Source organism: Caretta caretta, chromosome 11, assembly GCF_965140235.1.
Source record: "Caretta caretta isolate rCarCar2 chromosome 11, rCarCar1.hap1, whole genome shotgun sequence".
Taxonomy (NCBI): domain Eukaryota; kingdom Metazoa; phylum Chordata; order Testudines; family Cheloniidae; genus Caretta; species Caretta caretta.
The window spans coordinates 52,846,297-52,868,345 of NC_134216.1; the positions used below are offsets into that span (position 1 = coordinate 52,846,297).

The 22,049-nt window shown below is 44.2% G+C and overlaps 1 protein-coding gene across 7 annotated transcripts in view; it reads right to left on the bottom strand.

Annotated features, from left to right (window-relative positions):
- NEMP2 (nuclear envelope integral membrane protein 2) overlaps positions 1–21,368 on the bottom strand; it is a 30,739-nt gene extending 9,371 nt beyond the window's left edge. For all 7 annotated transcript variants that reach the window (XR_007359069.1, XR_007359068.1, XR_007359066.2 and 4 more), the window contains exons 1-7: positions 21,192–21,368; positions 6,357–6,472; positions 4,669–4,897; positions 4,411–4,483; positions 2,874–2,967; positions 2,024–2,138; positions 153–378 (exon numbers count right to left, since the gene is read on the bottom strand). Coding sequence is in view for 2 of the 7 variants with exons in the window: in XM_048868819.2 (XP_048724776.1) it covers positions 153–378; positions 2,024–2,138; positions 2,874–2,967; positions 4,411–4,483; positions 4,669–4,897; positions 6,357–6,472; positions 21,192–21,270 (932 nt within the window). In the remaining 5 variants the exon portion in view is untranslated. The remainder of the gene's footprint in view (positions 1–152; positions 379–2,023; positions 2,139–2,873; positions 2,968–4,410; positions 4,484–4,668; positions 4,898–6,356; positions 6,473–21,191) is intronic.
- Between the last annotated feature and the right edge of the window lie 681 nt (positions 21,369–22,049).

Genomic DNA, 22,049 nt, shown 5'->3' on the forward strand with positions numbered 1-22,049 from the left:
GCCTTGTCTCTAATGTAAGTATTCATTAGGTAAGAATATGTACTAGGATTAGTAACTGACAGATAATTGTCATTTTATATAGGTTTTATTATGAACCTCTTAATATTACCTTATGATACAGTGACTTACATGTTCAGAAAATGGATACCAACCTGCCCACGAAACAGACCATGCCAAGGGGATAGCACAGGCCTCTTGAACAGAGGATGATAGCTATTACTGCATATGCAACCTGTGGGATGGTGACACCAAAATAAATCAAGACAAAGGCTATTAATTGTAATGTCCACGTTAAGAGGGTTATGCTTCGCTCATTGGTAAGTGGTCCATGCTTGTAACAAACCACAAAGCTGATAAATCCAACAGTCAGAAGATAGCCTGTGAAAGCAGAAAAAAATGCCATATATATAATGACACAAAGGATTAACTTTAATGGTAGACTGAGAGCTTAAAACTGCCACGCAGCAAATCCCACTTCTGCTCCTCATGCTGTCTGCCATGTATTTTGGGAATATGAAGGGCCTGATATTTAAAATACGTATGCAAAAAAATGCATGCAGTGGCACACTGGACTTGCATATGTAATTACGATGACTGCATATGCAAACTGTGTAGTTGCATGTGCAGATGGCAAGTTAAAGGCATAACTGGCTATCTGTGTGCCAAAATATCCTGTATATTTATTTATTTAGATTTAAATCATAACTTAAAATGCTTATCCAAGGTGGTAGGCATTCTAAAATGCCATTAGCAATACAATTACATGTCAGAATTTAATTGCCATTAAAATGATCAGTTTAATTCATCTGTATGTGCAATTGCAAGAATGGTGTCCAGCTGCATTGTTGAAAGGTCCTAATTATACCTCAATACTTGTGTAAACGTATGCATGGATTAGGCTCTGTACTAACAATAAGTCAGAATTTATTTTCAAATAAAATATTGTAAATGAAGCTGATAGGCTTGCAGATACAGTATGTGTATCACATTAATCTCACTCATGCTAAAAGCACATGGTCAAGCCATGCTTCCCCTCCTAACTGGTGAAGAGTGAATGCTGAAAGGTTTGGAGCTTCGGTTTGGATAAGCATCCAAAGGAGTCCATGCTTATTCAGCACTGTACTTTTTGGTTTCAGCCATCCTGGCAATTCTGCAAGAACAAGTTTTCTCTCTGTACTTTTCTCTGTGTGCTTTGGGGTGCCACCAAAGCAAAGGTGAGTGAACATAAAACAAACAAAAAAAACCCCAATATCTTATTCAACTGGGTCGAAAGCAGTTCGTGACTATTAACAGGCACAGAGCATAAGGGGCTGGCATAGTGGCCTAAGAGCAGCGCTCTGTGCTGCTGCAGCAAGTGGGGAGAACCAAGTCACAAGCCCGTACCCCAATCTCTCTCCCCCTAGGCCAGCAGGGGGCACGGGAATTCCTTATGATTCCTATATTAGTAAATGCTTTAACAGTAAGTGCACCCCAGCTGAACCTCCCGGTGCCAGAGATGCTTGCTCTGCTCAGGGAAGATAGCACTGTTTCTACCATTACCACTGTCGGATAGGGCTAACTCCAGGGAGGATGGCTTTAGGTGATAATAGAGGCTGCACAGTTGTTTTGACGAAGGAGGATGCCGAGGAAATGTGCTGAAGCAATAGGTTCCCCAGCCCCCTTGGCCACTCCCCCTTTCCAGGAAGCACAACCCCCACTCCAAGCTCCAGCCAGAGAAGAGATTGTAGCTGTCTTCTCCCACCACCACCTCCCTCTTTGCTTCCATGGTAGGTGTGAAATGATGGAAACCAAAGATGGGCAAAACGTTCCCTCTTCTTCATGCCTCTACAAACCAACATCAAACTCCCTATTAAAGAATCTAACGAGAATAAATTCTCATTTGAATGGATTAGGAGCCTTCAGAATCCTCCCACACCTCACATTCATGGGAGAAAAATATTAATCAGATGCAATTCTTACAAACTGTTCGTTCTGACCTCTTAACAAAAACCTGTCTGCTGTACATTTCTGCTCATTCTCTTACCCAGTAAGTAGTTTCTATATTCAGACCACAGCCACTTCATTTCCCCTTTCAAACAGTAAATAAAGTAGAGAGAGGACATCCAGCAACCACTCATTAAAATCCCGAAGGTGCTGTGCTGGGAGTAAAAAAAAAAAAACAGTTAGTGAACCAGCTCGGTTATGATTTATTATTTATATGATGGTAGCATCCGCAGGTCCCAATCAGGATTGGGCCACTGTGGGCTAGGGATTTCACAAACATAGGCATTATCTGTACTGAAGAACTTTTGAGCTGATTCACTCGTTAATCCTGCTGTATCATGCTCTGAAGTCTCGAGATGAAGTGGGGCCACTGCATGGGATTTTTGATCAAACTTCTTGAAGCTGTATCATGTCTTGGTATTACAATAATAATAATTAATACTTAACTCTGACATGTTTTATAGAGACCAAAGCATTTTTGGGGGGAAAGGGGTGGCATAAGATTCAGCCCTGCCTGTGTGAGATAATTTTGCTACTTGATATGAAAAATAAAGTCAAGGTTACAACTGCCACAAAAATTATTGTTTCATTTCGACTGATTTGTTGTCTCACAACATAAGCAAATTGAGTTGAGCGACTAAAATCACACCCCTGTAATTATGGTTTCAGAATAAATGCTCGTCATTGTACATCAGCAAACGTAACTGTTTATTTCAGACTTTGGAGGGCCGTCTATCTAGGGCCTGATTCTGATCTTAGGTACATTAGTTTTACACTGAAGTAAACCCCCATCAAAGTCAATGAAGTTACTCTGTCATAAAACCAATGAGAGATCAGAATCTGGCCCTAGACTTGCATTTGCTATTTTGTTTTCCACATGGTACACCTACCTTTGGAATAAATCTTTTAAGTGTCAACAGGAGAAAGACTAGCGTAGCAAGAACACCCAGTGCCACTCCAGCAGAGTAATAGAACATAGCACTCCTGTTAGGGAACAGCAAGGTGGGGGACACTGTAAAAACCTTTTACTGAGTTGCAACTGGTTTGGAAGTACCAAAAAGTGTAATGCTGTACTTAATCAGACACTGAATACAGATTTTCAGCTCTGGCTTCATCTGCTTTGCACTGTGGAGGCAGAACGAGGCAGCCAGAAAACTCCCATAAAGAGGCAGCTGAAAATTCCCTGACAGAGAGGAATCTCTGGGTGGCACAGATGGCTGTAGGTTGCCTGCTCGTCTCCAACCCCTGTGTTGGGGCGGAAAGAGGTTGGGTGGGGGGCAGTGCATGGCATTCCAGCTGGTCCCTGAATGGTGCCCAGATGACCTTGTGGGATAGGGGAGCTGGCAGAACTTAGAGCTGCTCTGAAGTTACACAAGGGTCACATTAGGCCCCAGCCAGCTCCTATGCTGGGCTGAGTGTGAACTCAAGGGAGCTGAGGATCTAGTACTTTTTAAAAAACAAAGAGCATTAGATTACTAGAGTCGTGAGAATTAAAAATAATCTCATTGCCTTTTCCTTATTTCAGCTTTTATTTACTTTTCCATGTCTCAAAATCTCAACAGCGAAAACATCTCCTCAGTTCCACTTTTGTTTATCATGTTTCTAGTCAATTTCATTTCCTTGTCCACAATGCTGTAATTTTTGGATTGCAAGAATATTTTTATTTTACTTTTTAAAAAACGTTTTGATGGAAATAATAAAATTTAGAAACTCTCGTTTTTGTAAACTTATTTTTACAAAATCCAAAGGTTTGATAAAATTTGACCTAATACTGTTTAAAATTTGGTGATTTGCAAATTTTGAAGTGGAACAGAACTTTTGAGATGAGTCACAAATTAACTCACTGTACAATACCAAACTCCAGCATGAAACAAAGTGACTGCAAAAATCTTTCCTTCTACACTACACAAAATATGAGGACTAGCTTGTGCTCTTTAATGTGCAGCCATGAGTATGGGGTGAGGTGGAGGGAGGAGGCAGTGAGGCCCAGATGACCTCATTTTACACACAGTTCCTCCCTAAGATTCCCAGACTCTGGGAATGGGAAATTTGCAACCTCCCTTTATGCAGCACCCCCCAGGCTTCATTGGAAGGGAGGTGATGGCTCTGCATACTCCTTGCCCACTTGCTCATGGGGAGAATCCCAGGTGCAGTCCTTGTACACCTACAAGTGCTAGAAGCCATGATCTTGGAAGCCCTACCACAGCCACACAAGTGAAAAATCTTTACATCACATCTCTCCTCTGCATGGCTACATTATTATGATAGTTTACATACATTTTTTCTTATTTCATTTCTTAAAAAACAAACAGTTGCTTGGGATCATTGAGCTATACAAATAAACAGAGAAGACAATACATGAATAGGAACACACCAAGAATGCAATGACTCTGGAAAGAATACCAAGATAAAGGGGCTAATACTTACCTACTCAAGGCATTTGCAAAATGGAACAGAAAAACACCAGCTATAAACAAAAGGACGAGTTTCCTATCCACCACTGAAAATGCAAAAAATGAGATTTTAGGCTAATTCATCTGGGTGGTTTTAATTGTACCAACATTATCAGACAAGTCTCAGCTGTTCCATTAAGGTAACTTACAACTCAGAATGCACTATTCAGATAATGTTTGCAATATTATCCAGCCCATTCATTGGATGAATGGAAAGCATCACCCTACTTACTGTTTCGTTGTACACTCACAGTGTAGGGTACCTTCTTGTACGGTTGGACTCTGAAACACATATTCTCTCCATATTGGTTTATGTTTATGACCATTTCTTTAGATACCTCTGATTGCCAAATGATTTGAACAACACACTTGAAAAATGCAAAAACAGTTTCTGAATTATGACAATTGCTTTCAGCTGAGATAGGCACAAACTTGAACATTTCTGTGCTGTTAATTTTCACCTGTAAACAGAGCAAAACAAAACATACATAGTAGGAACTCGGATCAATAGGTATCTTTCAAAAACACACCCAGTATTTGAACATAACATAGGGAGAAATAACAGAGCAGAAGCCTAGGGAATAATAATCCCACTGCAGTCCCTTAAATCAGGTACCTAGTCCTACTGTACTTAATGATTCACATACAGCCTCATTGAAGTCAGTGGGCCCCCATGTGGGTGCATGGATCCATTTGAAGAACCAGATCCTAAGGTTACAATTCCATCATGAGCACTGTGATGCTACAGATGTTTGACACACTACTAACATTGACTGCCCACAATTTCTTTGGCAGACACCCAGGCTCACTTTCTTCATAGGCTATGAACCCACTGTTCCTGAATCTTCTTGTGAATAAGGATGCTAACTGCACATTAGATGTTATGGGAGAACAAAAATGGAAGTTGTCAGAAAGCAGAAGAGAGCGCAACAAAAACCGGAATAAAAAATCCAGCCCTCTTCTCTTCAAGAAGGACTGAGCTGTAACACTGATCTTCTCTACCTTCTGAACAGGAAAAGTCCTCCTGATGCTTAAATTGTGAGCTAATGAACTTGGGCATCTGAAATAATGGATGCCCAATGACAAGGAGAAGCATTATCTCATCTAATAAGATAGGCTTCTTTATTGAAATGCAAGAAGAGAGTGATCTGCTGGGGAAAATCTTAGCTGCCCACTTTTAAGCATTTACGTCAAGAAACTTTCCCAGTTGCTAGATGTGATCACTGCCTAAAGTTTGCCACCGCTCATAAAGATGACCATACACATTGTATCTGCCTGGAGAAAAATGTTCTGGGCAGAGATGAAGAGGAATCTCCAGTTCCTTACACCTGGGAGCCCCTTCCTACAGCAGAGGTGAGGTGAAACAGTTTCTTTCCCCACCCAGGGAGTCAACTCCTCAGAAGAAGAGCCAAGGAGAAGATCCTGAACTTGCTCCTTAGCACAGGGGTTAAAGAGGTGCTCTAAGCTTCTGGTGCTTTCAATGGTAGTTGAGACTTAGTACTTTGCAGCCCAGGCCCAAGGTGCATATCTTACAAGGTGCACCCTTGCCACTCCTATCAGCATGGGAAATATACATCTGATATTATGTAGCCTTGTTCTTGTTTTTGCTGTCAAAAAGTCACCATATAACATCCAGTACACACAACACAGTTGAGTTGACATTTCTTTGTCCTCTCAGCAAAGAAATAAGGCCCCGCATCTGTGCAACAAATAAGAGACATCAAACTCCCAAGTCAGCCACGCTAGAAGTGAAAGCAGCATGACACTAAAAGATGCTTCTTTCTAGGCTCCGCCTACGCAACCCTTGGACTGATTTCATACTGAGATGCACCTGTGATCTCATATCTTGATCAGATTGGTTGCTGGGAAAACATGTAACATATTAAAAATCTGAAGCAAGCTCCAAACACAGAGACTTACCTGAAGAGCTGACCAAATATATTTTAAGTGCTTTGTTCCATTTTGCATAAAACAGTAACAATCTGCATCTGGTTTTTGGATGATGTCCATTTCCTTCAAATGGCTACAGTTTTTATCTAAAGAAAGAAGAACACTAAATGAAGTGGATTTCAAAGTGTGGGCACATGTGCACTTCCTCCATTCATGCTTTTGTTGAATTGTAGGTTTGATATTCCGGGGGCCAGAAGCAATTTGCAAAAAGTCTGACACAAAACCCTGCTACAGGTTAATATTCTCAGAAGCTCAGAAGTGACTTAGGAGCCCACGCTGAAAATTCAGACATGACCTAGGCACTTAGAAGCTTAAGTCCCAATGATTTTCAATGGGATTTAGGTGCCTACATCACTTTGGAACATTCTGTCTCTAGCCCGTTTTGGCTTTTTACTACATTTAGAAAAAAATGACTTTTGTGCTAGTATTTTGATAGCATTTGGATAAGGCCCATGGGCCAAATTCACTCTTGGCATAAGTGGGTGTAACTCCAGTGCTTAAACCAATGGTGAATTTGACCGTAGACGTCTAATGAGGAAAACGGGCTTTTCATGTTGAAATAGTCATTTACCACATGATATTGCTGCCAATTGAAGAAGTTTTAACATCAGAACCAATTTGAAGTGGAGAAATAGTATAATTTTGTTATTTGTAAGTAGTATATTAAAATATGTAATCAAATTATTTCTCCTACTTGTTCTGAATGTTAACATAATTTTCAGTGATAACACCTTCTGGTGAGGGTAATTAGCTATCTCTAGCACTCCTAATGGCATTGGCAACTTGTCTAATCAATCATTTCCATTGTCTTGCTTCATGGAAATTTTAGATACTCCCTATTGCTTTCAGGATTAGATACAAATCTCACAGTATAAATATCCCTAACTGATTTGTGGGGTGAATTTTCAAGAGTGTACATGCAAACCTGCACACACACAAAAACTGCCCTACAGTAGTGTATCACCTCAAGATTCCAGTAACATAATTAAAGAGCAGAATAAAGAAACATTATACAGCTGTTAACTCAGGAAAGAATTTGGTCCACTGAAGAGAAAACTAGGTGTGAATGTAACAACTATCTGAATAATACAGGACAGAATATTGTCAAACACTGAGGATAGCAAAAGGAGCTCCTGTGCAGACTAGATTTAGTCAACTCAAAGAAATGCTGTTTGTAGGTAAAAATCGATCTTTTTCTATATGAGAAAGTTGCACCAGTTTAATTTTAATTCTGTTTTAAATTGATTTAGTTAAAATGATGCAAATCCCTGTCTGGACACACTTATCTCAGTTTAATAAGCCACTCTAAAACTTAACTAAGACTGGTTTCAGAGTAACAGCCGTGTTAGTCTGTATTCGCAAAAAGAAAAGGAGTACTTGTGGCACCTTAGAGACTAACCAATTTATTTGAGCATGAGCTTTCGTGAGCTTCAGCTCACTTCATTAGATGTGTACCGTGGAAACCACGAAAGCTCATGCTCAAATAAATTGGTTAGTCTCTAAGGTGCCACAAGTACTCCTTTTCTTTTAACTAAGACTGTCCACCCAAGGGTTTGCACTGGTTTAACTAAATCGGTTTAAATTCACACTTTACATTAAACTGGTGAAACTTTCTTCTGCAGGCAAGCCCTTTGACTAGTTAACTCTCACCCACACTGAAGCCAACAGAAGCAGGAAACTTTCAGACCAGGACTGAATATAGTCTGTGGATTAACTGGCAATCCCAATCCTTGAGTACAACATCTTAACGCCTCACTCATCAAGCTATCAGCACCAACAGATTGAAATATACTCCTTCAGAACAGAAGAACAGCCATACTGGGTCAGACCAAAGGTCCGTCTAGCCCAGTATCCTGTCTTCCAACAGTAGCCAATGCCAGGTGCCCAGAGGGAAGGAACAGAACAGGTAATCATCAAGTGACCCAACAGAGGCTAGAAACATCATCCCTGCCCATCCTGGATAATAGCCATTGATGAACCTATCCTCCATGAATTTATCTAGTTCTTTTTGAACCCTGTTATAGTCTTGGCCTGCACAACATTATCTGGCAAGGAGTTCCACAGGTTGACTGTGCATTGTGTGAAAAAATACTTCCTTTTGTTTGTTTTAAACCTGCTGCGTATTAATTTCATTTGGTGACCCTAGTTCTTGTGTTACGAGAAGGAGTAAATAACACTTATTTTCTTTCTCCACACCTGTCATGATTTTATAGACCTGTATCATATCCACCCTTGGTCATCTCTTTTCCAAGCTGAAAAATTCCAGTTTTATTAATCTCTCCTCATATGGAAGCTGTTCCATACCCCTAATCATTTTTGTTGCCTTTTTCGGAACCTTTTCTAATTCCAATATATCTTTTTTGAGATGGGACGACCACATCTGCATGCAGTATTCAAGATGTGGGTGTACCATGGATTTATATAGAGGCAATATGATATTTTCTGTCTTATTATCTATCCCTTTCACCAGCACTCTGCTGTTCATAAGTGTCTGGAGTCTGATGCTGTCAAGGCTCTATACTGAACCTGTGATCCCTCTGAACTTCTGGAGGTGATTGCCAGCTGGAGCCCAGGAAGTAAAATTGCTGTGCCACATGCATGGATTCTATGGGAATGCAAGCAACCCCCTGGCCCTGCAGCATCGCTACCAGTTCTACGCTGTCAGCAACTCCTCGGGTTGCCCCTGGGCAAGCGTTGCTAATTGCACACAGAGTGCCCCGGGGAGTCACTCAAGTTTTGTTATGAAACTAAGACCACGCCAGACTCCGTCCCATTCTTCTGTAAGCCATTGTGGTCTCAAAAGGGATGTACACCATCAGATGCAACCAGTAACAGCCTCCCAGGTGGCAGATAGTCCCGGTTTCCTCCACTGTTTGGGTAGCAACCATGCCCCTTCATGACGTCATCGTCATCAGAACCCAGACACCTCCGTTACCCAGAGATGACAGTTCCTCATAAACTGGGAACCTCTGAAATGGACTTTAGCTGGACATTACTTGATTCAGCAAGGTCCCCCAGACTGGGTAGTTCCGGTACCATGGAGAAAGAATGTGATGGGGATACTCGCTTGTCGCAAGCATCCCATCAACGAGGGGACTTGTTATCTAGCAGCTTTGTGTTCTTGGGGAACCAGGGCACAGTACATGAAAGACACCCCCTCCACCCCAGCCTCTGCTTGAACCAAATCTGCAACAGAAGAAAGACTTACAAAAAGCAATGAAAAGGCAGTGGGAGACATACCTTGGGATAAGGAAGACAGAATTAAGGAAACTCCCCTAGCCTCATTTGCATCGAAGATGGGACAAGGAGGAATCTCCATTAGCATACAGAATGGAGAACAGAGATTCCAAGGCAAGAACCACACAGAACTCTGGGACCAGAAAAACAGGGGAGCACTGCATAATGGGGGATCTCTGCTCCAGATGTTAATGAACCCACACATGCACACACCTAGCTCAGTAGTTATCAGACCAATTCTAGTAATAAATCCTTTATTGGTATGCAAAATAGTGAAGCTCCCTAGATGCATTGTGAGCTCCCTCCAAGGAACACTGCCCAAAGCCAGGAATGATCAGCTCCCATGTCTAGCCTGAATAAAACAACTTTGGTATTCTCCCTTGTTTATACATAAACAAATCTAGTGTCCTCCCTTGAACTATTGTTTTTTCTCTTCAAAAACCCCTGTCCATGCTCAAGTAAGCGTTCTGATGCCTGGAGCCAAAATCTGCATCAGTTCCATTGGGACTTCATCTTCTCCTGACTGATCATGCTGGGGGCTCTGCTTGTCTCCAGCACTCCAGGCCCTCAGCTACCACCACCACCTGGGACCCCTGATCAATTCAAGCTTCATGGAATGGTGAGAACCCAGCTCTGTCTCTATGTATAGCCTTCTGACCCTGACTTGTGTGATCAGTTATAGTTTTCTAAACCTGACTTCTATAATCAAGTTTAAGTTAGATTTAATATTATAACTGTTTTGTTTGTTTAGCTGCCCTATGGTTATTACCTGGCAATAACTAACTTTCATGATTAAGCTGGTTGCTTCTCTCTCTCTCTTCCCTTCCACCCCCACCCCTACCCCCCTGTGGGTGTTTTTTGGTTCCCTCATTCGCTCTGCAGCAACGCTCCTCGTACCTAAGCTAAAAGATCCCTGCAGCGCCCAAAAATCCTGTGGGGTTTGCTCATCAAGTAGGTTACTACAAGAACAACTGTAATGTGAAAGTGTGGATAGAGACATTGCCAGGGTTCCCTCCCCACTCTGAACTCTAGGGTACAGATGTGGGGACCCGCATGAAAGACGCCCTAAGCTTATTTCTACCAGCTTAGGTTAAAACTTCCCCAAGGCACAAATTCTTTGCCCCTGGAGGGTAGGCTGCCATCACCAAGTGATTTAACAAAGAATCAGGGAAAGGACCCCTTGGAGTTCCTATTCCCCAAAATAGCGCCCCCAAGCCCTTACACCCCCTTTCCTGGGGAGCCTTGAGAATAATATCCTAACCAGTTGGTTACAAAGTGATCACAAACCCAAACCCCTGGGTCTTAGGACAACAGAGAAATCAGTCAGGTTCTTAAAAGAAGGATTTTATTTTTAAAAAAGGTAAAAATCACCGCTGTAAAATCAAGATGGAAAATAACTTTACAGGGTAACAAAAGATTCAAAAACACAGCAGAACTTCCTCTAGGCTTAGTTTCAAAGTTACAAAAAACAGGAATAAACTTCCCTCCAGCAAAGGAAAAATTCACAAGCAAAACAAAAGATAATCTAACACGCCTTGCATGGCTTTTACTTACAATTTTTGTAATATGAGAGACTTTTAGGATGGTTTATAGGAGGAGTTTTCTGACCTGATGCTTCTCTGCTTCCCAAGAGAACACACAAAAACAAAGCCTTCCCCCCCCCCACAATATTTGAAAGTATCTTCCCCATTGGTCCTTTTGGTCAGATGCCAACCAGGTTATTTGAGCTTCTTAACCCCTTACAGGTAAGGAGGAATTCCAGGCTACCCTTAGCTGTGTGGTTATGACACGCCCCCTGTCATAACTATAAAGGGAAGGGTAAACACCTTTAAAATCCCTCCTGGCCAGAGGAAAAACCCTTTCACCTGTAGAGGGTTAAGGAGCTAGGATTACCTCGCTGGCACCTGACCAAAATGACCAATGAGACGACAAGATACTTTCAAAAGCTGAGGAGAGGGAGAAACAAAGGGTCTCAGTCTGTCTGTGTGATGCTTTTGCCGGGGACAGAACAGGAATGGAGTCTTAGAACTTAGTAAGTAATCTAGCTAGATATGCGTTAGATTATGATTTCTTTAAATGGCTGAGAAAATAAGCTGTGCTGAATAGAATGGATATTCCTGTCTTTGTGTCTTTTTGTAACTTAAGGTTTTGCCTAGAGGGATTCTCTATGTTTTGAATCTAATTACCCTGTAAGGAACTTACCATCCTGATTTTACAGAGGTGATTCTTTTTCCTTTTTCTTCTATTAAAATTCTTCTTGTAAGAAACTGAACGCTTTTTTTTCATTGTTCTTAAGATCCAAGGGTTTGGGTCTGTGGTCACCTATGCAAATTGGTGAGGATTTTTATCAAACCTTCCCCAGGAAGGGGGGTGCAAGGTTTTGATGAGGATTTTGGGGGGAAAGACGTTTCCAAACAACTCTTTCCCAATAATAAACCCGGTTATGGTGGTGGCAGCAAAAATCCAAGGGCAAAAGGTAAAATAGTTTGTACCTTGGGGAAATTTTAACCTAAGCTGGTAAAAGTAAGCTTAGGAGGTTTTCATGCATGTCCCCACGCCTGTACCCTAGAGTTCAGAGTGGGGAAGGAACCTTGACACTCCCCAAATCACAGATGGTGCTGGACAGCCTGTACCACACTGGATGTGATTTCTTCCTGGAGCTCTAGGAGAAAACAAAGTTAATAAGACACATGCACCTCTAGATATACTACTGATTATATAAAGATGAACAATATTTTCCACATTTCAAGGACTATTTTAACCAGTTGATTCTGGGAAACTTTAACGGGAGAGTGCATCAGTCACTTTGTTAGAAGCTCCTGAAATGTGTTGTATTTCAAAATCAAAATCTTGGAGAGCTAAACTCCACCGAAGAAGATTTTTGTTATTGTTCTTGATGGTATGAAGCTACTTCAGAGCAGCATGGTCTGTTTGCAGGTGGAAACACCATCCCCAAACGTATGGGCGTAGCTTTTCCAGAGCGTGCACAATGGTGTAACATTCTTTTTCACTGACTGACCAGTTGCTTTCCCTCTCAGACAGCTTCTTGCTGAGAAACACTACAGGATGGAATTCTTGATCCGGTCCTTCCTGCATTAAAACTGCTCCCACACCATGCTCAGACGCATCTGTGGTTACTAGGAACGGTTTGTCAAAGTCTGGGGCACTTAGCACAGGGTCAGACAGCGTGTCGCTTTAAACTGATTAAAAGCCTTCTGACACTCTTCAGTCCACTGAACTGCATTTGGCTGTTTCTTTTTGATTAGGTTTGTCAGTGGGGCGGCAATTTGTCTGAAGTGCAGTACAAATCGCCTGTAATATCCGGCCAAGCCTAAGAAGGATTGGACCTGCTTCTTTGACTGTGGGACAGGCCACTTTTGGATAGCATTCACTTTGGCCTGTAGGAGGTTGATAGTTCCTTGACCCACCTGGTGTCCAAGGTAAGTCACTCTGCTTAGGCCCATTTGACACTTTTTAACCTTAAGTTAGCCCTGCTGCCATTATGCGCTCGAAGACTTTTTGCAGATGCTCCAGGTGTTCTGCCATGAATCAGAAAAGATGGCCACATCATCAAGGTAGGCGACTGCAGATTCTGCCAATCCTGCTCGGAGACTATCTACAAGTTTTTGGAAAGTGGTGGGTGCATTTCGCAGCCCGAAAAGGAGAACATTAAATTCATACAGCCCTACATGTGTGATGAAGGCCGACCTTTTCTCAGTGGATTCATCCAGTGGTACTTGCCAGTACCCCTTGGTTAAGTCTAAGGTAGAGATGAACTGGGCACGTCCCAGTTTCTCCAATAGTGCATCTGTGTGTGGTATTGGATAGTTGTCTGGGAGAGTTACAGCATTTAGCTTATGTAGTCCACGAAAAAGCGTACCTCCCCATCTGGTTTGGGAACTAGAACCACTGGAGATGCCCATGCTCTGTTAGAGGGGCGGATTACACCCATCTGTAGCATGTCCTGGATCTCCCGTTCTATAGCAGTTTTGGCTTGAGGAGACACCCAGTACGGTTGGGCTCTAATTGGGTGAGCATTACCTGTGTCAATGGAGTGAGTGGCATGCCCGTTCGGTCCATCTTGGGGTGGCTGAGAACATCGGCGCGAAGCTAGTGCACAGCTCCTTGATCTGCTGGTGCTGCATACGTCCGAGGGTCATTGAGAGGTTCACTGTCACTTTTTCCTTCGTAGTAGATACCTTCAGACCACTCAGTGTCATCTGTTTCCTGGGCTGTAAACTGACAAACCTTTAATTCTCTGGAATAAAAGGGCTTTAGAGAATTAACATGGTACACTGCAGACTTTAGGTTTGAGGTGGGGGATGCTATGAGATAGTTAACAGCTCCCAGGCGCTCCTGGACCGTAAATGGCCCTTCCCAAGGCACTTCCATTTTATGGGCCTGGAGCACCTTCAAGACCATGACCAAGACCCCTACTTTAAAGGAACGTTCTCTGGCATGTTTATAATACTAGGCCTTTTGCTCTTCCTGAGCATCTTTTAGGTTTTCTCTAGCAAGGGATAAAGAGGTTCGGAGGGTGTTTTGGAGGGTGTTTACAAAGTCCAGAATGTTAGTTTCTGGAGAAGGTGTAAATCCCTCCCATTGCTGTTTCACCAACTGTAATGGCCTCTTAACCTCATGGCCATACAAAAGTTCAAATGGTGAAAACCCTAAACTGGGATATGGTACAGCCCTGTAGGCAAAGAGCAACTGCTGCAACACTAGGTCCCAATTGTTTACGAATTTACCTATCATGGCTCTCAAAGTTCCATTAAACTTCACCAGGCCATTTGTTTGATGATGGTAAGGGGTGGCAACCAAATGGTTCACCCCATGAGCTTCCCAAAGGCTTTTCATAGTTCCTGCCAGGAAATTAGTTCCCGAATCTGTAAGGATGTCAGAGGTCCAACCTATCCTCGCAAAAATGTCTGTTAATGCCTGGCACTCACTTTTAACCCTGGTGTTGCTTAGAGCTACTGCTTCTAGCCATCGGGTGGCAAAATCCATGAAAGTCAGTATGTACTGCTTTCCTCTGGGTGTCTTTTTCGGAAAAGGACCCAGAATATCCACAGCTACTAGCTGAAATGGGACCTCAATTATGGGGAGTGGGTGGAGAGGGGCTTTGACCCGGTCTTGGGGTTTTCCACTCTTTGGCACACCTCACAAGACTGGACATAAGTAGAAACACCCTTGCCCATTCCCTCCCAGTGGAAGGACCTCCCCAAACGGTCTTTGGTCCGGTTCACCCCAGCATGGCCCCAGGGAAGATGGTGGGCTAAGCTCAAGAGCTTTCCCCGGTACTTAGTTGGAACTACCAACTGTCTCTGAGGATGCCGATCTTACTGGTGCCCACCAAAAAGAGGTTCCTTGTATAAAAGTCCTCTTTCTACAACAAACTGGGATCAATTAGAAGAGCTGAGAGGCGGTGGGTTGCTTTGTGCCACTGTCCAAGCTCCCTGGAGGCTTTCATCTGCTTCCTGTTTGGCCTGGAACTGTTCCCTTGATGCTGGAGACATCAGTTCCTCACTGGATTGTGGACCTGGGCTTGGTCCCTCTGGAAGCGATGAAGGTGATGGGGCTGTTTCCGTTGACTGTGAACCGCTCTCCACTGGTGAACTATGTGGTATTTCAGGCTCTGGCTGAGCCTCTTGTGTAGGGTTATCTGCTGCTGCTGCTGCCAGTGCAGGCTCAGTGGTGTCCTCTGGTATTGGAGCTGTAGACGGGGTTGCAAACGCTGAACTCAGTGCTGGCAATGGTTCTGGTACTGGTTGCTCCACCACTTCCGGTTTTGGGACTGGCTCTGGCTGGGTCTCTGCGACTGGATCCACTACTGCTGTCGCAGACGTTGGCATGGTGTCCGGTTCCACCACCTCAGTCTGGGTCTCTGGTAACACAGACTAGGCCCTTGTTGAAGGCTCAGGAACAGAACTAGGTGTGACAGCTCGCTTAGCCTGGCTGCGGGTGACCATTCCCACCCTCTTGGCTAGCTTCACATGGTTGGCCAAGTCTTCCCCCAGCAGCATGGGAATATAGGCTACCCTTAGCTGTAAGGTTATGACAGATGTGCTGAACCTGGGACATATGAGGGTGGCAGCTTGGAAGTACTGATTAACCCGGTCCTCTCAGATGCGCTGTGTGTGTGTTTATCTAATTCTGGGGCTGGAAAAACCCATTTGGGGAACCTAGGTCCTGCAGGATAACTCCACTGGGAGGGAACTTTCAGTAGGGAGAAGTAGAGCTCTGTATGAGAACACAAGTGACACAAGCAGTACATAGATAGAAGTACAGAACCCTCCCGCACCCCAGAAGAGTAACCCTAATAAATGAGCATACCCCAAAGTAATGGGAAAAGCTGGTAACAGATTTGGGGTCTGGAGAGAATGGTCACTAACTGTCCATATACAAACCCGTAAACCAAACCCTCCTGGATCATTAAAGAGTGAATATGGCTCTTTAGTCAGGCCAGAACATTTGAACTATTTTATGAAGCACTGGGGGGGATGGACGAATAAAGGACAACAGTGGAAAAGGGAATCACAAAGGAATCCAACTGGCTCAGCAGAGGATCCTGGTACTTGCTATATTATCTGCGGAATTTGTTACTTGCTGATGTCAAAAACAGATTCATGAATGGGCACCACCACTGGCTAAAAGTGAGGTGAACCCAGTAGTAAGGGAACTCCATTCTCTCCTTAGACTGTCTGCAGGTAATTTATCTTCCCTGCCAGGTAACAGGTTCTTAGGGCAGGGAGATTTCTGCCTGCCCAGGCAAAAGGTAGTTTGGATTCCTTCCAGAAGCAAGAGCTGAGGGTGCTGCCCTGTTTGTTAAGTGATTACAATAAACTTTCTATTCAGATTAGAACTGGTTTCCCTGCTAGTTATTCCCAGAGAGCTAGTAGATGTTTTCTTATCAGTGCCACCCTAAGCATTAACATATCAATATCCATGTTCTCTCTGAAGAAAACCACTTTACCAAGCCATCTTCCACTTTGAGTATGCCCTCAACTCCATGAGAGTGACATCTGGGGTAACTATAAACCAACTGAGTTCCAAGAGGAAGATCCCTTTGAACAAGTGACTTCACCATTAGGAGAAAGAGGACTGAACCTGAGGCAAGGAAGGGAAGGGAACTGTCCAAATGTGAGAGATTATGATCTGTGGAGAGAATCAGGATCAACTGTAGAAACCTAAAACAGAACCAAGGGCAGAGACCTTCAGTGCAAGAAATAAGGAAACAAGCTGGTAAAATGCCTCTTGAACTATACATCAGTGCTGCAACTGGAATCTCAGTAGTCCCTCTCACTATCATAGTCCTCTTTGATGAAAGATACACTCTGCCTCAGCTATCATGAACCAGACTACAGGGAGAACGGAAGGGACACCATCACCTTAAAAATCACACTTCTGTGTAAACTGGTTTTATCTACTATTACAAGAAAGACCTTGGATTATTGTAACTGTAAAAAGATGAGGAGGGGGCAAATATTTTTCTTTTTTCCAGGGTGTTTACCTTGTGCATTTGACAGTACTTTATTTACAGGAATTTTCATGGTTTTCCCTGTTCCATCAGTTAATAGTCAGCTGCCCCTTGCGTTTAAGTGGGCGCACACAGCAACAAGGGAGCGAAAGTATTATTAAATATAGGAAAGTGTGATTGCAAAATCACAAAAATAGACATGGAACTCTGGGACAGGTGTGGTACCTGCAACTGTTTTAACTCTTTTTTTTAATTGGCTAGATTTCAAGTAGACAGTTTCCCTTGAAATCCTGTCTCAGGAATAATAGGCTCTTTGATTTATTCACTACAGGTTCCAAAAAGTTCCAGTGTCATAGAATCATAGAATATCAGGTTTGGAAGGGACCTCAGGAGATCATCTAGTCCAACCTTCTGCTCAAAGCAGGACCAATCCCCAACTAAATCATCCCATCCCATTGTCAAGCATGACCTTAAAAACCTCAAAGGAAGGAGATTCCATCACCTCCCTACGTAACACATTCCAGTGCTTCACCACCTCCTAGTGAAAAAGTTTTTCCTAATATCCAACCTAAACTGCCTCCACTGCGACTTGAGACCATTACTCCTTGTTCTGTCGTCTGCTACCACTGAGAGCAGTCTAGATCCATCCTCTTTGGAACCCCCTTTCAGGGAGTTGAAAGCAGCTATCAAATCCCCCCTCAGTCTTCTCTTCCGCAGACTAAACAATCCCAGTTCCCTCAGCCTCTCCTCATAAGTCATGTGTTCCAGTCCCCTAATCATTTTTAAAAAGTGGACTGAATGCATCTAATGAAGTGAGCTGTAGTTCACAAAAGCTTATGTTCAAATAAATTTGTTAGTCTCTAAGATGCCACAAGTACTCCTTTTCTTTTTCCAAATACAAACTAACACGGCTGCTACTCTGAAACTAATCATTTTTGTTGCCCTCCACTGGACGCTTTCCAATTTTTCACATCCTTCTTGTAGTGTGGGGCCCAAAACTGGACACAGTACTCCAGATGAGGCCTCACCAATGTCGAATAGAGGGGAACGATAATGTCCCTCGATCTACTGGCAATGCCCCTACTTATACAGTCCAAAATGCTGTTAGCCTTCTTGGCAACAAGGGCACACTGTTGACTCAAATCCAGCTTCTTGTCCACTGTAACCCCTAGGTCCTTTGCTGCAGAACTGCTGCCTAGCCATTCAGTCCCTAGCCTGTAGCAGTGCATGGGATTCTTCCGTCCTAAGTGCAGGACTCTGCACTTGTCCTTGTTGAACCTCATCAGATTTCTTTTGGCCCAGTCCTCTAATTTGTCTAGGTCCCTCTGTATCCTATCCCTACCCTCCAGCATATCTACCACTCCTCCCAGTTTAATGTCATCTGCAAACTTGCTGAGGGTGCAGTCCACACCATTCTCCAGATCATTAATGAAGATATTGAACAAAACCGGCCCCAGGATCGACCCTTGGGGCACTCCGCTTGATACCGGCTGCCAACTAGACATGGAGCCATTGATCACTACCCGCTGAGCCCGACGATCTAGCCAGCTTTCTATCCACCTTATAGTCCATTCATCCAACCCATACTTCTTTAACTTGCTGGCAAGAATACTGTGGGAGACCGTATCAGCAGCTTTGCTAAAGTCAAGGAACAACATGTCCACTGCTTTCCCCTCATCCACAGAGCCAGTTATCTCATCATAGAAGGCAATAGATTAGTCAGGCATGACTTGCCCTTGGTGAATCCATGCTGACTGTTCCTGATCACTTTCCTCTCCTCTAAGTGCTTCAGAATTGATTCCTTGAGGGCCTGCTCCATGATTTTTCGAGGGACTGAGGTGAGGCTGACTGGCCTGAAGTTCCCCGGATCCTCCTCCTTCCCTTTTTAAAAGATGGGCACTACATTAGCCTTTTTCCAGTCGTCCAGGACCTCCCCCAATCGCCATGAGTTTTCAGAGATAATGGCCAACGGCTCTGCTATCACATCTGCCAACTCCTTTAGCACTCTCGGATGCAGCGCAACAAGTGTCTTGTGTATAGCAAACTGAGTGTTCAGAAAGGAGGAGCCAGGAATGAGTCAAGTAAGGAAGTACTGCATTTTCCTGTTTCTTTAAATGCTGCCACTATCAGCACCCATTTTATGGGAGCTATTGTATGAAGAGTGGCAGTGTACCATGGAGCTCACCTAGGCAGAATCAAATAGATTCATAGATTCCCAGGCCAGAAGGCACCACTGTGATCATCTAACCTGACCTCCTGTACAACACAAGCCAGAAAACTTCCCCCAAATAATTCCTACGCAGATCTTATAGTAAAACACCCAATCTTGATTTTAAAATTGCCAATGATGGAGAATCCACCACAACCCTTGGGAAATGGTTCCAGTGGTTAAGTACTTTCATTGTCAAAAATGTATGCCTTATTTTCAGTTTGAATTTGTCTAGCTTCAACTTCCAGCTTTAATGGTGTCCAGTTTGAAAATTAATTCCAATTCTGCAGTTTCTCGTTGGAGTCTGTTTTTGAAATTTTTTTGTTGGAGAATTGCAACTTTTAGGTCTGAAATTGAGTGACCAGGGAGGTTGAAGTGTTCTCCAACTGGTTTTTGAATGTTATAATTCCTGACGTCTGATTTGTGTCCATTTATTCTTTTGCGTAGAGATTGTCCGCTTTGGCCAATGGATACCATTAAATTAGACTTGAATAAAGACTGGGAGTGGACGGGTCATTACACAAAGTAAAAACTATTTCCCCATGCTAGTTTTTCCCCTACTGTTACTCACACCTTCTTGTTAGTCCCTAAGGTGCCACAAGTACTCCTATTCTTTTTGCAGATACAGACTAACATGGCTGCTACTCTGAAACCTGTTTGAAATGGGCCATCCTGATTATCGCTACAAAAGTTTTTTTTTCTCCTGCTGATAATAGCTCACCTTAATTGATTAGTCTCCTTACAATTTTTTCATGTTCTCTGTGTATATATATCTTGCTACTGTATTTTCCACTGCATGCATCTGATGAAGTGGGTTTTGGCCCACGAAAGCTTATGCCCAAATAAGTTTGTTAGCCTCTAAGGTGCCACAAGTACTCCTCGGGTTTTTGTTTGGTTTTTTCCCCCGATACAGAGTAACACGGCTACCACTCTGAAACCTGTAAACCAAAAGGCTCTGTGACAATGACAATATCCGTCGCTAAAAGGCTGAATAAATCTTGGGTCACTTTGTGAAAATAGGTGGGAGAGATCAAGAACAAACAAGTGGAAAGTCTGCAGAAGTTAGAAGACAGACAATTCTCCTGGGGCCTTTAATGAGTCAAAGGCCAGGACTCCTGCCCAACTGAGTCCGTGTGTCTTTTTACAGTTAGACTGGTTTGGTCAAAACTGTGTAATTGGTTCAGTGGTGAAAATGGAAATCAGTTGGCTAGGGTACATCTAAGGGCAGATTAAAAAAAAGTGTAATGCTCAAAGAGCTAAGAGTGGAGAGGAGACTCCATTATTACATTTTATTTACAGAACTGCCCATTTTTCCTTTCCAACAATGCATGTCTTTTTACCTTTGAAGAATGACTACCCAACGAAGTGAGCTGTAGCTCAGGAAAGCTTATGCTCAAATAAATTGGTTAGTCTCTAAGGTGCCACAAGTCCTCCTTTTCTTTTTGCGAATACAGACTAACACGGCTGCTACTCTGAAACCTATATTGACTAAGTGACTCAGGGAGCGCGGGTTGTGTTTCGTTTCATAAAACTCTTGTGGACTGAAAAAAAGAGGGGGAAATCACCAAAACCCTGCTTCACGGACATCTGTATACAGAAACTAAAAGTTTCTCTCGCAGCTTTTGTCCTTGGGTACGTCCCAGCCACCTTTGCAGAATCCCTGAGCTCAAACCCCGTGGATGCCCAGTACCCCTGCTCTACGGATCAGGAAATAACATAAAGCGGCCAAACGACCAGCTGCCGCCTTCTGGCCGCCTCGGCCGGGTTCGCGCGCCAGGCGGATCGCGCTCCCGGGAGAGGGGCCACATCGGCCCAGGGGCGGCTCCGCGGGAAAGCCTGAAGACACCCCGCACGGCCACGGGGCGGCCGCCCCAGGCGTTACCTGTTCCCGCCGCCGCCCCGCTTGCCTTGGCCAGCGAGAGGAGGAAGAGGAGCCGCAGTGGGGAGCCCGCGGGCTGCATCGTTTGAAGGGCCGCGTCGGAACTGGAGCCGGCAGCCGAGACGCCACGAGCCCGGGCCGATGGATGGGCCGGCGCCGCGGGGCCTGACTCTCCGTCTGGCTGCGGAGAATGGCGGCAGCGGAAGGCCGGGCCGAGGCGATCGGCTGGCTGGGTCTGGAGGGGGCGGCCCCGCGGCCCCGCGGCCCCGCCTCTGGGGCAGGGCGAGGGGGGGGAGGCGCGGGCCGAGGAGTCGCGCGGCTGGAGGAGGGCGGCTGCTGGGACTCCCCCTCCCCTGGGAGCTGCCTCAGCGGCAGATTGCGCTCCCCTGTTCGGCGCGCGGGGACCCAGTGTGCCCGGGGCGCCTCTGAGGGGAGAGGTGTCTGCAGCTGCTGTGGGTGGGAAACGTTTAAAGCTTTGCGCCTCACAGTAGTGGCCCAGACGCTGTTTGAGGTCCCTCCAGAGCAGGCGCAGACTGGGGCTAGGGTGTGAATCATGTGGCCGGGCTGAATTCTCCCCTGCTGCTCACCTGAGGTTTTGGTCACAGCCGAGGGAGAAAATAGGGCCCTGTTGGCTTTGGATCTGGCTGGGGTTGCCATTTTTGGTTGGATGTGTTCCTGGAGGTTTCATCCCATGACAGTCTTTAATTAAAAATTAATCTTTATTTCCTGGAGACTCCAGGACAGTTCTGAAGGGCTGACGACCCTAGATCTGTGTTCAAAACAGATCCCAATACCCTGGAGTTGGAAGGGGTTGAATGTGATGTTCTGGGTTTGATCCATCTCAACTTTGTTCAACAGAAG